At 49.5% G+C, this 15,305-nt stretch overlaps 2 protein-coding genes across 3 annotated transcripts in view; one reads left to right on the plus strand and one right to left on the minus strand.

The window, feature by feature from the left end:
• LOC144132433 (uncharacterized) overlaps positions 1 to 15,305 on the minus strand; it is a 131,781-nt gene that overhangs the window by 110,099 nt on the left and 6,377 nt on the right. The gene's annotated exons all lie outside the window — the stretch shown is intronic.
• LOC144133876 (uncharacterized) overlaps positions 10,372 to 15,305 on the plus strand; it is a 33,522-nt gene continuing 28,588 nt past the window's right edge. The window contains exon 1 of the mRNA XM_077666944.1: positions 10,372 to 11,293. Coding sequence (XP_077523070.1) covers positions 10,372 to 11,293 — 922 coding nt within the window. The remainder of the gene's footprint in view (positions 11,294 to 15,305) is intronic.

A 15,305-nucleotide genomic window follows, 5' to 3' on the forward strand; every position in this document is an offset into this window, starting at 1 on the left:
AGTGGGTGAGAGAACACACGCGTGTTAATGACATCCTAGTCGAAGTCGAGAGGAAGTAATGGGCTTGGGCAGGGCATATGTACTGCGAAGGCAAGATAACCACTGGTTCTTAAGGGTAACGGAGTGGATTCCAAGAGAAGGTAAGCGTAGCAGGGGCCGGCAGAAGGTTAGGTGGGCGAATGAGATCAAGAAGGTCGCAGGAATAGGGTGGGCGTAGCTGGCAAAGACAGGGTTGAAGAATGCACATTGAAGAATATCGTCCGTATTTTAAGATTGTGGTCTCCTTTTAGCAGCCAAGTGCTGCCGCATGAGAAAAGCGGCACTTCCCGTTTCTGCTGTGTGCAACGAAGGACGCAGCGGTGATGTTGCGTTGCCGACTACCAACCTCCTGGCCGCTGCTCCGTCGGATCAATATTTCGAAACTGAAATCAGCACAAGGCGGCACTGCAGCAAAACTTGCAGCATGAAATGAGCATATGAAATGGCCCTATATAGCGAAAGCTTTACGCCTCGGGGTGCAACATCGGATTTCAATGCGGATGAGACAGTGATCTTCAGTGCTTGACAAGGTCAAACCGAACTTAACTCCATGGTAGTATGGCACAAGCTATGATAGTATGACCACGTGATCATACGACTATGACCATTTTGTAGCTGACCTTGACCTTGACATTTGATATGAGACAGTGGGCAACACATCGACAATGATCTTAAATGCCTCGCAAGGTCAAACCGAACATAACTGCGTGGTGGTAAGGCCCAAGCTATGGTAATATGACCACGTGATCATATGATTATGACCATGGGGTACCTGACCTTGACTTTTGACCTTGATATTTGATTTGAGACAGTGGAGACGATGCCTAACAGAGTTTTCGCTAGTGTAACTTTGTTCACGCCGCGTTGAACCCCAGCAGTTTTTATTAGTAAAATCAGTCAGAAGTGCCAAGGACTACAATAAAAGGAACACAAAATTTTTTGACCGGTTTCCTTCGAAAATATGTGTGAAATGGCCCAGATTAAGACTCTCCAGAACACTGAGTTGAGTTGAGTTGAGTGGTTGTAAACTACCGGTGGGATTAGCCTTGCAGTTGCTGCCGGCAATTGCTCCACCGTAGCGACACTTAAATAGAAATCACAGAAACACTGTCCGCAAAAACCCAAATAGACACTCCTGAGGTCACCATGTGGAGGCCAAATCCGTGTCCTGCAGGTAAAGTAGAAGAAGGCGAGAAGCATCCCTTCTACTCGACTGGCTCCCGCGCCGGAAAACAATGTCCTGAAGAGAACTGTGAGGAACTCCTGCCTTCTTGAGGGATCCGAATAACACAACCCGTTGCGCGTTGTACAAAGTACAGCACAAGAGGTAAAGTTCTATGTCAGCACACACACCACACGTTGAACACAATGGTGACAACGCTAGGCCAGTCTTATACATCCACGCCGGCGTACGAGCAGAATCCGTGCGAACGCGGTGCAGCAAAGTGGCTTGCTACCTTTTGAGACCCTTGGTCACACATGGCTGATGAGGAGAGCTCCACAAAGAACTGAAGTGGCACAACACCACATCTCTGAACATTTGCTTGACTTCATGAGGGACTCCATGTACTGGAATCCCGGAGAGAGCTGTATGGGCGAAGTTGTCTGCTATCTCGTTGCCTAAGACACCTATGTGCGAGGGCACCCATTGAAAACGTATAGAGAAGCCTTTGCTATGTAGATTCTGCACCAAACGTAGGGATCTAAGACTCAAGGCATCAGTGGGGAACCCGTACTCTAACCTTTGAAGGGCAGATTTTGAATACGTAATTATGACAGTAGGTTGAGGCGTACAACACCGTAGCTTCTTTAGAGCTGCCTCAATGACAACGCTTTCGGCCATTGTGGAGGACACGACTTTAGTAAAAAGAACAGACCAATCATACTTCAAAGACGGAATATAAAAAGCAGCTGCACTAGATCCTCTGACCTTGTCCACAGAGCCGTCTGTAAAAATTTGAAGATGACTGGCATATTCGGTCTCAAGATGCTCCAGTACGAGCGAACGCATTGCCGCTAAAGGAGAATTCCGCTTAGCGCGAACGTGGGGAATTGTCAAGGAACAATCGAGGCTCGGAAAGGACCAAGGTGGCTTCAACGTCTTAGGTCGATCTCGAAGGTCGAGACCCAAAGAACGAAGAGTATTTAAAGCCAAGTACGCCCGGGATTCAGATCTCTTTCGAAGGCGCTGTAGAAGCGCTCTCCCGGCAACAGTCTCTCTGAGGCGGCCAATTTGCAGCAAAAGTCTTTGTGAAGCGGCTAGCCGAAGAGGTTTCGATTGAGACTCATACAGTACTGCATTGTTTGGAGCAGCCTGCGGAACGCCGAGAGCCCTCCTTAGTCCCATTCTGTGCAAAACCTCAAGGCGTTCCAGCTGCGATACCGAAGGGGAAATTAAGGGAGCTGGTACATTATGCGACTTGTCACCAGGGCATCGTGAAGCCTGATCATTGAAGCAGGATGGTTTCCCCATTGCTCACTAGCAACTCTACGAAGCACATTGAGACGCGAAGATAGTGAAGCCACAATCGAGTCCACAGCTCATCGCCACTGTAGACGTGAGTCAATAGTGACGCCCAAAAAACGTATGTGGTTAACCTGACGAAGGCAAGACTGATCAAGGTCTATGCTCAGCCGCGCATACCGTCGTCCCCTACCTGGAAACAGGACGAAGCCAGATTTTTCCACCGAGAGAGTCAACCCAACACCTTGAAGGTAACTTTTAACTGAAAGCACGGCCTGTCGCGCTAATAGAGCTAAGCGTTTGTGTTGATATCCGGTTAACCAAAGACAAATGTCGTCTGCATATATCGACATATGGACATGCCTACAATGTTTTTGCACTTTTGCGGGAAGACCAGCCATGACAACATTAAAGAGCGTTGGGGACAGGAGACTACCCTGAGGCACGCCTCGCGATACCGCCCTTTCGGAGCTCATTGTACTGCCTAACCGCACTCGAAATTTACGATCACTGAGAAATGAGTGAATGAATCGCAGAAGATAGCCCTGTACGCCTATGACCTGCAGACTATTCAGTATTGAGCTCTGGAGGACGCTATCATAAGCCTTTGATACGTCTAAGAAAATAGCTAGTGTTGAAAGTCCAAAACCACTCTGATGTTCAATGTGGCTCATCAAGTCGAGGACGCTATCTTGCGCGCTTAAACCTGTGCGGAATCCAGTGATGCATGTTGGTAGTGCCCTTCTATCCTCAAGCCACCAAGACAAACGCTTACTTGCCATCTTCTCCATGAGCTTAGCCGCACACGATGTCAGCGATACAGGACGATACGAGGCCGCGTCTGTCATCTCTTTGCTAGCCTTCAGCAGTGGGACTACACAAGCCACCTTCCATGAAGAGGGAACGTCACCAGACTCCCACACTCGATTGAGATAGGTTAGGAGCATCTTTCGGTGTTCCAGAGGCAGGTTGTGTAACATTTGATTGGTAATGCCGTCAGGACCTGGTGCACAGCGACGCCGCAGGCTGCGGAGCGCTGTCTGTAGTTCTCGAAGTGTGAACGGGGCGTCCATAACAGACGGAGACGTAGCAGGCAGAGCGCAGGGATGAATGCCTGGTCTGGAATTTACAAATGCATCCGCAAATTCCTCTGCCAAGCACACGAGATGTTTCTGCGTGCGCAATGCAAGCGCCTCGAAAGGTTTACTCGGACGAGAGCCACCAGCAAGACTGCCAACGACACTCCAAATTCTCGTTATCGGTGAGAAAACACTCAAACTAGCGCAAAAGAATGCCCACTGGGACCTACAGAGCTTGTTCGCATGACGTCTAATGGCAGAGTTGAGCCTGTTGAAAGTTGTCTTCAAGGCTCTGTCGTCTTTCTTCCGCAACAGTTGTCGCTCCGCCCTTCTGCGCGCTGCGCAGAGGTTCCTGAGTTTTAAATCCGGAGTCGGAAAATGATCAGGTAGCTTGAGCGCCATGGTAGCAGCCATCTTAGCATAAATAATTTTGTCTGTCACATCACCGGAAACACAGGCTAAGTGCTCCCTGTATTTGTCCCAATTAACAACATGGCAAATTTTAGGACCACGCAGATGGAAGTCGGCAGTAAACACAAATATCGGGTAGTGATCACTTCCCATTCGGTCAGCTGTAGTTGACCACTGCACACGGACGTCAGGTGAATGTAAGGTTAGGTCTATAGATGTGGGTGAGGTTGGAGGCCGAAAGAAAGTGGGACTTCCGTCATTGGCCACGCACAGGCCCAAACTGTCGATGACTTCTACAAGTTGGCGTCCGCGAGGATCTGTGTTCCTGTCACCCTAGGCAGGGTGGTGGGCGTTGAAGTCACCGCAGATGATTCTGGGTGCTGGGCAGCGGTCACAAAGTTGCTGGAGGAACAAAGCCATATCGACCTTCTTCCGCGGGGACATGTATACTGATGCAATGGACAGAGCTCGGAAGGCGAGCCGAATCCTCACAGCCACTACCTCAATACTATCGGTGCAAAGATCGGTGACGTTCAAAGCCACATGAGGAATCTCCCTTCGTATGTAAAGGGCGGCACTTCCTGCGGGAAAAGACTTTATGCTGCAACTCTTGGGGGCGACGTATCCCGGCAAAGACCTCCCGCTTGGCAAGCCAGCCTCCGAGAGGGCCAGTACTGGAACACAGGTCTCTTTCAAGAACAATTTTAGTTTTGCTAATCGACTTATAATCCCAGCGCAGTTCCATTGCATGATAAACGGCACTTTTCTAGGGTTTTGAGTTGTAACAGGTTGAAGAAAACTAGCCATCTAGGAGTTGAAGTTCAATGCGACGGCTTTATCGCTGCATACATGATTTTGAAGCTGTTATTGTGCGTGTTAGTCGAACATACATATGAGTCGCGATCGATTTCCATCGTGACTCGAACACACCACTGCCCGGAACGAATAATAGACGCCGTATTCATTTTGCTTCGCCCGCAGCAGCACGTAACTGCACCGGCTTCTCGTATTATGTGCTGCCTTATGTTTCTGTTTGTTCTGCTGCTCGTTAAGCAAATTGCCCACATATTACACAAATTATTGCTTTAAGATAATAATAGATAATTTAGAATTTACTATGTCAGCGTGAAATTGCCCCAGAAACGCGCCGAATCACCGATTCCTACGACTGCGCTCCAGCGCCGCCGCTGTTCATCACACAGCTTTAAACAAACAGCTCAAAAGCAAAAGCTGAGCTCTCATTGTCTGAAATATTCCCTTCTCTTCCGAGCAAGTTGGAGCTTTACTTGTTCACCCGCAATGCAATACAATGTTGCTGCAAGAAGCGCCTATGATCCGATCGCCTGCCTGGGAAACGCTTGACGGCCGGGCTGTTGTCAATGCGTAGAACCCAGCGATTCCCCCTAATTACATCATCTACTTTCTCCGGTGTGACCATGACTTGTTTTCAAACTGCTTTTTCCGGAATTATGCTGGGTGACCAATTGCATTCAATACATCCCCCAAATTTGTTGTCCACAAGTGGCGCCGATGACCACTGCCGTGTGCCTTCAGCATTCCTCGACAGCCCTAGCCCCAGCGCTACTTCCAGCTTATCATACGCGCGTCCTGCCATGTTAGCAATCAACAATATGAGTTCACTGTTGTCAGCACTACACTCGATGGCCATTTTTATTTGTTAAACATTTCGAATGCGCCCTCCGGAATAGCCGAAATCACACACAGCTATCGTATTGTACTAGCTAGGCCTGCTCCTCCCGGAAGGGGCCGGCGATGCGGTGTGGACGAAAATTTCTTGCAAAGCTGGTCATTTGCAAGTGCTGAAGTGCGAAAATATGAAATACACCCGCTTTTTTTCGTTTTTTTATACATATACAGTATATTCAAGCGCAGTTATGCAGGCCGTTGCCTCATCGGGTGACCGTCCGCTTGTCGATTTTGTCGACGTCGCTTACCTGAAAACCTGTCGCCCTACAACGAACGGGGACCGTTGACCGTTATTACGTCATCGCCGGTATAATTTGACTGACCGGTGTCTAAGGTAAGACATCCGCTGACCGTCTGCTTTGCACCTGCCTAGTGTGGCAGGGCTTTAACAACACCGACGAAAATCAATGTTTCTTCTATCGCGTTTGCGCTGTAACATGTTCGTGAGTTACTCCTATACGGGGTACGACCGCTACTTATATCACCCACGAAAAACCAGGAGACACGTCTTTTTAAATCGTAACCCTAATCGCAGACGACGCTCCAGCGAGTATGTCCTTGTGACGGCACGCGAGCAAATCAGTGTGCCGGACGCTGTCAGTAGGCGGTGTTTCCCGATCTTGATTTCAAGGGCATTTTTTTTTAATATACAGTGTGCCGAGGCCACTCAAACTTAGGGAATAGAATCACAGGCTCTTCTATTATTCCACGAAGTACAAGAGTACAATACGTCGAAGGACCATGTCAAGGGATCGTTAAGCGTGCAATGTATGGCAGTGGCACGGCATAAACTTCTGGCGCACTTTACACGGTCCTCCTAAGAACACGAGTTAAAAGCTACGTACTCAGTAACATAGCAATAAAGCGCGGACAACACGAAGAAACGACACACACGAGCGCTGACTCAAAACTAAGTTGTGAGTTGTCACAACTCGGAGTTGTGAGTCAGCGCTCGTGTGTGTCGTTTCAACGTTCTGTCCGCGTTTCATCGCGCTGTTACTGAGTACAATGCATTACCAACTAGCCCGCAACCTTGCTCTTCTTAAAAGCTACGCTTTGAGCTTTATATTTCCAAACCGACGATTACTCCAAGTCTTTGTTGATTGGCTACATGTGAAGAGCAAAAAAAAAAGGAAATAGGTCTATCGGTTAATGCCGTGGAGTTCACGAAAGCTTTAATACGCATGAGCGGAGCTGGAAGTAATGAGCAAGTAATGTGTGGCTGACCGCCACAGTTTGTGGACAAGGAAGCGAACGAAGGAGCATAGGCTACGGCGGCTGCTGCGGCGTGCAACGCATATGCTGCACTTGTGGATCGTGCACGTGGAGGTGTATAAATTGTGAACAATAATCGCATAAACGTTCACACTCACGTACCAACCAGGCACAAGCGCTGCGAACAAATGATTTATTTAAGATTGTCGTTTTCAAATGTCTGATAGTGCACCGACTCAGGCAAAAAAGTTGCAAATAGTGAAGCAGAAGAAATGCCGTCAGCTGATGTTTCATGGTTGACTTAGCGAGTCGATGCTTTTCTAGTTCAAAATGCGAGAGCGCAGGAAAGGCTGGATGTCAAGTATAGAAAAATTAACCTGCTGCTCTGCGCGGCTTGTGCCTTTGCTTTTACCAAACAGCAAACGCCAGGAAGCGATAGTTGTTAGTTGGAGCAACAAAGTTTATGCAAAAAGATTCCATCCTGCAGAATTTTAGTTTTAGATTCTGAGCGCCCAGTAGAATCTCTGACACTGCTTGCGCGACTGAATACGGTAATCAGTAAAGTTTTTCGAAAATTAATTATTGAAGGGCCCTGAAGTCACCGCTTTCATTTGTGGTGCCTGAACTATCATTAGTAGTTTCCTTTGAGACGGAGTTCACCAATTACGGCGCGCCCATCTCTATACAAACGCATTTCTCCACGCAGTAATGATATCCGATTGAATATGATTTCACGCTTTCGATTCGCGTCAACTATGCTATTGCTCTCGTTTACGCGCCTTTGCGGTCTGCCGGCAATGTCTGTAATCGTTAGATGAAAAGGAAAACTCGTGTTTGTCCCTTAACATATTTACAAGAAAGAAAAACATTCTAGAACAATACTGCCTTGTTTTGCTTTGAAGTTTCGATGCTAAGTGCACACATACCTTTCTCGAATAGTTGGAGCACGCTGACAAGCTATATATGCCCATTTTGTTTGACTATAGATTTTTGGTGCACTTTTGTTAGCGGAATCGTGGCCATTGGAAAGTCTAATATGGAGGCAAGGCGTGTGACTACGAAGTGCCAGACATGAAATGCTCACATAAAGAGTGCTCAAACGTGCCCCATTAGGAAACACTTGGCCGTCTTGCTTGAGCGCACAGACCTGGTGTTTTCGTGTTGCACAATGACTGAGCTCTCATTTGTGTGCAACCGCGTACCAGCAAAAAGATAATGAATAATAGGCATCTGAGTTGATTGCGGCTTGAAAATGTATCCTTTTCTTACCTCGGGGATTTATGCAATACGCATGAAATTGCACTTTAGGCGCTGTAGGCTAGATTAGTATGCCACTACTTACTACGGCGGTGACGTAGTCGGGCTAGTGATGATGACTATGACTACGATGGTAACGTTATGGCAAAGCCGATGTTATGTACTCTGACGAGTATCTCCTGAGGTACTCTGGCTCTAATCATTTAATAGCCCATAAATCTTCCAATTTCTCTGACTTGCGCACAGGAAGTGTAAGCCTGCTCTCAACAGGCTTTCATGTCTCGACAGCGAATCGCGAAACTCCAACATGTGCATCCCCGTCGCCGAGCTCGGAGGCCGTTTGAAATCCTCAAAGCTGTTGTGGAAAATAGGAGACGGCCCCGAAGGGACGGAACGGGAAGACGCTCAACGTGGGGCAACGCGACACCCGCCCTCGCGCCGGGTCTGACCAAGGTCACAAGTGGCTCTCTCTATCTCTCTTTCTCCCGACTGCCCGAGGTCAACCGCTCGAGATGCCTTCTTTTCTCCCCTTCCCACTGTTCCCTTTTGTATTCATGTGTTTTGTGTGAAACTTCGACCTGTGTAAATAAAGTCAGTGTGAAAGTATTCATGTGTTTTGTGTGAAACTTCGACCCGTGTAAATAAAGTCAGTGTGAAAGTGAAAGCCACCGAGAGAGCGTCGTTTTTGTGAGGCTCCCGCGCGCGCGGCCCCGCCGCCCGAACGAGTCTTACGCGCAGTTTGGCTTTAATTAGTGCGGTTCAGTCGTTACTAGCCGGGGTGTCAACGGACACAGTTACTAACGTTCAGAAGAAATAACATTTTTGGTGCCGAAACCCGGGAAACTTAGTTAACAGTGATCGAGAAAGCCGTGGAACCACTACAGAAGAAGCAAGCCGCACTACGACAAGCGATCGACAGGATCATCACAGCAGCCACCACACTCCTACAAGAGCCTGCAGTCCAGAGCGGTGAGCTGGAAGAACAATTTGACCTCCTTGTCGAGCAATCAGAAGAGCTTAAAGCAGTTAATGAGAGCATCGAGAAGAGGGTAGACCTGCAGGAACTTGACGCCGAAATGGCAGCCGTATCTGTCTTCAGTGAGAAAATCAGCGTCACGAAAACACGCATCAAAAGAGCCCTACGTAACCAAACCTCGAGCGAAGATAGATCGACAACTCCGTCAGTAACGGGGGCTCTTCCCGTGCCTAATTCGCAGTCTTCAGTGAACACCGGCATCACCACTAGCCAGCTACCGTCAGCAACTACCAAACTTCCGAAGCTGGAAATCGCTAAGTTCAGCGGAGACTTGCGATCATGGCAGAGATTTTGGAATCAGTTTGAATCAACAATTCACAAGAATGAAGTTCTTTCAGCAATCACTAAATTCCAGTACTTGACGAGTTACCTCAAAGGAAAGGCGGCCGCGGCTGTCGAAGGGCTATCCCTAAGCAATGAAAACTACGCAGTAGCGATCAAGACCCTGACGGAAAGATTCGGGAAAGAAGACGTCATAATCGAAGAACACATGTCACGGTTGCTCGGTGTTCGCCCGGTACACAACCTCCACGACACGGAAAGGCTTAGGACCCTTTATGATGAAATCCAGTCGGGAGTCCGAAGCCTCGAGGCACTGGGAGTGACATCGAGTACGTACGGCGTGCTGTTGCTGACTGTCTTAAGGAAAAACATTCCTGATCAGCTGTGCCTTGAATACTGCCGGAAGAAAGCTACAGCTAAAGCCAGTCCCCAAGACGAACTCCAAGATTTCCTAGATTTTTTTAAGAATGGAAGTGGAGAGCAGAGAACGAGCACAGTACAGCAGCCGCCAGTCGCAGAGCACTGTTCTCAAACCGAGGGGTTCAACCCTAAAGGGAAAGACGCCTTCCACAGCAGTCTTCGCTGTAAAAGGCAGAGAGTCGCAGTGCTCATTTTGTTGTGCAGAAGATCACCTTCCGCAGGATTGTGTGGTCTGCGTTCCGCTAGAAATGAAGAAGGAAATCATGACCAAAGAGAGAAGGTGCTTCAAATGCGCGAAAAGGAACCATCGGGCAACCGAATGCCGATCAGCCATGTGGCTTAAGTGCGCGAAATGCTCCGCCCGGCACGCTACAGGCGTCTGCGAGTTAAACAGGCCGACACCATCTCATGCAAGAAACGTCCCTGCACCTCTTGAGACTATCGTGCAGTCATCGTTACAGATGGCACAGACTAACTCCACTCCGAGCGTGCTCCTGCAGACAGCACAAGCCTGGGCAGAAGCGAAACAGAATCGCGCCTTGGTTAGAATACTGCTCGACGGTGGCAGCCAACGAACTTTCGTAAAAGAAGAAGTTTCCCGGCGTCTTAAGCTTCGAGTGGTGGGCAAAGAACGTCTCGCCATTCACACCTTTGGGACCACGAAGCCAAGCATCAAAACGTGCAACAGAGTCGAGTTATGGCTACGAAGCCGGCATAACGACAACATAATTCGAGTCGAGGCCCTCGAGGTTCCTGAGATTTCCGGGGACTTTCTACAACCACCGGACGCCTCCGCTACCAGCCTGGCTGCAGGCCAAGGGCTCCAGCTCGCTGATCTGGCTCCTGGCGACCATCGACAGAACACCGGCGTCTGTATCTTGATTGGCGCTGACCGATACTGGGACGTCACCACCGGAAAAGTCAAGCGTGTCAGCGACAAGCTCGTTGCCGTGGAGACCATCTTTGGGTGGACATTACAAGGTATGGTTTCTAAAACAACGGCGACGACGTGTTTGACGACAACCACCGGAGTCATGCGCATCTTGGTGACCACCCAACAGGACAACGACGTCCTATCCAGACAGCTGAAATCATTTTGGGAGCTGGAACACCTTGGGATAGTCGACAGAGAAGCCACAAACAAGGAAGACGAAGTTCTTAAAGACTTCCAAGAAACCGTCACTTACAGAGATGGTCGTTATCAGGTGGCCCTGCCCTGGAAACACAATGCTTCAGATTTAGCTGGCAATAAAGGGGTAGCTGCGCAGAGGCTTCGGTCATTAACGGCCAAGCTGCTGAGAAGTGACGACATCATGCAAGCTTACGACCAAGCGCTGCGAGAATACCTGGTTTCCGGACACGCCGAGGAGGTCAACAGAAATGGTGAGTCCCCAAAGGGACCTATTTATTACCTCCCGCATCGAGGCGTTGTCAGACCGACAAGTGAGACAACCAGGCTGAGAGTTGTTTTCGACGCGTCCTCGAGCGCAAAAGGTCAGCTCTCGCTCAATGATGTTCTGTTTGCGGGACTAAATTTGAATCCAAATATTTCAGACATCCTAATCAGGTTCCGAACCCACAGCATCGCTATCATGGCAGACATAGAAAAGGCATTCCTTTAGGTGCAGCTCGCCGAAAGTGACCGCGACGCCCTGCGTTTTCTGTGGTATGAACAAGCGCCCAAGCAGTCGGAACCTCTGCCCCCTGTCAAAGAGTACCGTATGACGAGAGTGCCGTTCGGAGCAACATCGAGTCCCTTTTTGCTTGCGGCAACTCTCAAACACCATATAGGGTCCATGCAGTACATTTATCCGAGCACTGCGAATGTACTCAAAAATGACCTGTATGTGGACGATGTAGTGACGGGCACTGACACCATAGAGGAGGCGGAGCGGATCTGTGAAGAATCGCAGTGCATTATGAACAAGGCCGGCATGCATCTGCGCAAGTGGCGATCGAATGCGGCAGAGCTTGCAACGATGATATTTGAAAGTGATAACGCACGAGGCAGCTTGCCGGAGCTCACGACGACAAAGATCCTCGGTGTCGAAAGGAGGCCTCACGCTGACGAATTCGTGTTTGAGATGAACACCCTAATAGATTTCTTGAGAACGCGGCAGGATACGAAGAGATCTTTGCTGCAAGCGTCAGCGCGTATTTTCGACCCTTTCGGTTTCCTCGCCCCGATCTCCACTACAGCGAAGATTTTGTTTCAAACCCTTTGGGAGCGCGGTACAGACTGGGATGAGAAGCTGCCAATAGACGTATTAGAGAAATGGAAGAGTTGGTGACAGCAGCTTACTGAGCTTCGCTGCATTTCAGTACCTCGCAAAGTCGCCTTGAAGGGAGAACATGCCGAGCCGGAGCTACATGTTTCCTGTGATGCCAGCCCCAAAGCTTACGGTGCCGTAGCTTACGTGAAGTCAAAAAATGAAGACGGGAGCTTCACTGTATCCCTTTTGATAGCAAAGTCAAGGGTGGCTCCGTTAAAACGCTTGTCATTGCCGCGGTTGAAGCTAATGGGGGCTCTATTTGGAGCTCGGTTGGCCAAAACGCTTATTCAGCAGATGAATGTGACAGCTCTTTCAGTCCATTGCTGGAGTGACTCGACTGTTGCACTGAGCTGGATAAAGAGCTCTGCTCTGAGGTGGAAACCTTTCATTGCCAACCGAGTGCAAGAGATTCAATCTCTGACGGATCCTTTAGACTGGAGGCATTGCCCTGGAAAGGAAAACCCCGCTGACTTGTTGACAAGGGGCATAATGCAATCCAGCTTGATTGACAGTAAAACCTGGTGGACCGGACCTGATTGGCTGAAGATTTCAACAGTGTACCCCACTGTTCTGCCACAGATTGATAACAAGGTTTGCACAGAGGAGGAAAGAGTCGTGCAAGTGCTCAATACAGTGAGCTGCAGTGCATCGGAGCCTTTGCTAGATATTGAAAACACCAGCTCCTTGACCAGAGTCCTTCGCGTAACAGCCTGGATTGAGCGCTTTCTGCATAACTCTCGGAACCCCTCGCTGAAACGAGAAGGAGAGTTAACAGCACCAGAACTGGCGGAGGCCGAGAACTACTGGCTTCGACTGTCACAAATGACAAGCTTCTCGAAGGAAATAGGCGCACTTCAGTCGTCAACTCCACTCGACAAGAGATCGCCCATCCTAGCTCTCAACCCCTACCTCGATGCTGATGGTTTACTCAAGGTTGACGGTAGACTCCAATATAGCGCCGAAGAGGAAGAAACAAAACATCCAGTACTAATCTCTTGCGCACACCGGTTCGCATTATTGCTCATCGCTCGCGAGCACATGCACTTGCTGCATGCTGGAGTGCGAGACACCCTATGCCATCTCCGTGAGCGCTACTGGGTGCTGAGAGGAAGACAAGCAATAAAGTCGGTAATCAGGCGCTGCGTTCCATACCAGAGACAAAGTTGCCGTCCCGCAGCTGAACCCGTAGCCCCTCTTCCACCTGAACGCGTCACCAAGGCTGACCCCTTCCAGATCGCAGGTGTCGACTTTGCGGGGCCGCTATTCTGCAGTGAAAATGGAGTGACTCGCAAGGCGTACATCGCTCTCTTTACATGCGCGACAACCAGAGCAGTCCATATCGAGCTCGTGAGAGCCCTCACATCTAACTCTTTCCTGAGGGCTCTCAGAAGGTTTGTTTCTATCGCGGGATGTGCAAAATAATCTATTCTGATAACGCTCTGACCTTTAAAAGAGCGTCAAAAGACATTGCAGTGATGTTTCGGGCATCGAGGGGAACAGAGGTCCAGGCATATCTCAGCGAACACCGAATGTCCTGGAGATTCATTGTGGAAAGAGCGGCCTGGTGGGGCGGCTTCTGGGAAAGAATGGTTCGGACCGTGAAAACGTGCCTTCGCAAAACACTCGGCAGAAGCAGCCTGTATTTCGACAGCCTCCACACAGTTCTCACAGAAGTCGAGGCAGTCGTAAATTCCCGTCCCCTCACTTATGTCCACTCGGATGCGGGGGAGCCAGCTCCTCTAACACCCGCTCATTTCCTTGTTGGACGACGGCTAACAGCTTTGCCGTCCACGACTGCGGCCACTTCTGCGAAGTCGACGCGTGGAACGCTGCAAAGAAAATGGAAGTACCGCGTCGCACTTGTGGATTTGTTTTGGAAACGGTGGAGGCGGGAGTATCTCTTAGAACTGAGGTCCGTTCATTTCACCAGGCCTACACAGGAGCGAAGCATACAGGAAGGCGCTATTGTGCTGCTCGGCGATGAACGGACGCCCCGCCAGATGTGGCCGATGGCGAGAGCCAAGGAGACCTTCTCAGGAAGGGACGGTAATGTGCGCGCTTGCAAAATTGTGCTCCCAAACAGAGGGGAGATGCGTCGACCAGTGCAAGCCCTTTTCCTTCTCGAACTTCAAGGTTGGGACATGTCACATAGTGCACAATGAGCCGAAATAGCTCATTGCGGGGGAGGATGTGGAAAATAGGAGACGGCCCCGAAGGGACGGAACGGGAAGACGCTCAACGTGGGGCAACGCGACACCCGCCCTCGCGCCGGGTCTGACCAAGGTCACAAGTGGCTCTCTCTATCGCTCTTTCTCCCGACTGCCCGAGGCCAACCGCTCGAGATGCCTTCTTTTCTCCCCTTCCCACTGTTCCCTTTCGTATTCATGTGTTTTGTGTCAAACTTCGACCCGTGTAAATAAAGTCAGTGTGAAAGTGAAAGCCACCGAGAGAGCGTCGTTTTTGTGAGGCTCCCGCGCGCGCGGCCCCGCCGCCCGAACGAGTCTTACGCGCAGTTTGGCTTTAATTAGTGCGGTTCAGTCGTTACTTGCCGGGGTGTCAACGGTCACAGTTAACGTTCAGAAGAAATAAGAGCTGTCTTGTTGTTGCCTACCTGGACAATCAGATTGGCTGCTTCTAAGACGCGCAAGATGTATTGGCAGGTAACTGTTATTTGTGCAAAAAAACAGCGAACGTTCTCGCATTTCCGCATTACTAACTGCTTGAAGTGTTTCCAAAATAAGCGGAAAATATTACCGCTCGGGGAGAAGGCAGATGCTCAGGCGCAAGTTTAACAGATTACAGCCTAATGTGAACAAAAGCATTGGAAGGACTATAGGATTTTAAAGACAATGCAGAAAACAAAGGACGCACCAAAGCACCGAAAGCACCGAAACATTGAAGCAATTAGAGCGTCTTAATGTACCGGTGTCACGCATCTCATCGGAGAACACTCGGACCGAAAGAATGGACTAGGCGACAGGCGTACCGACACAGACGCAAATTTAATACACCCTACTTGACACACACACACTACCACACAAAACTAACAAAACTAACACAAAACACAAAGACTATAAATACACACGATCCGGGCACACTGCTACTAGCGTCGACTACTAGTG

The sequence above is a fragment of the Amblyomma americanum genome, chromosome 5 (assembly GCF_052857255.1).
Source record: "Amblyomma americanum isolate KBUSLIRL-KWMA chromosome 5, ASM5285725v1, whole genome shotgun sequence".
Classification (NCBI taxonomy): Eukaryota; Metazoa; Arthropoda; class Arachnida; order Ixodida; family Ixodidae; genus Amblyomma; species Amblyomma americanum.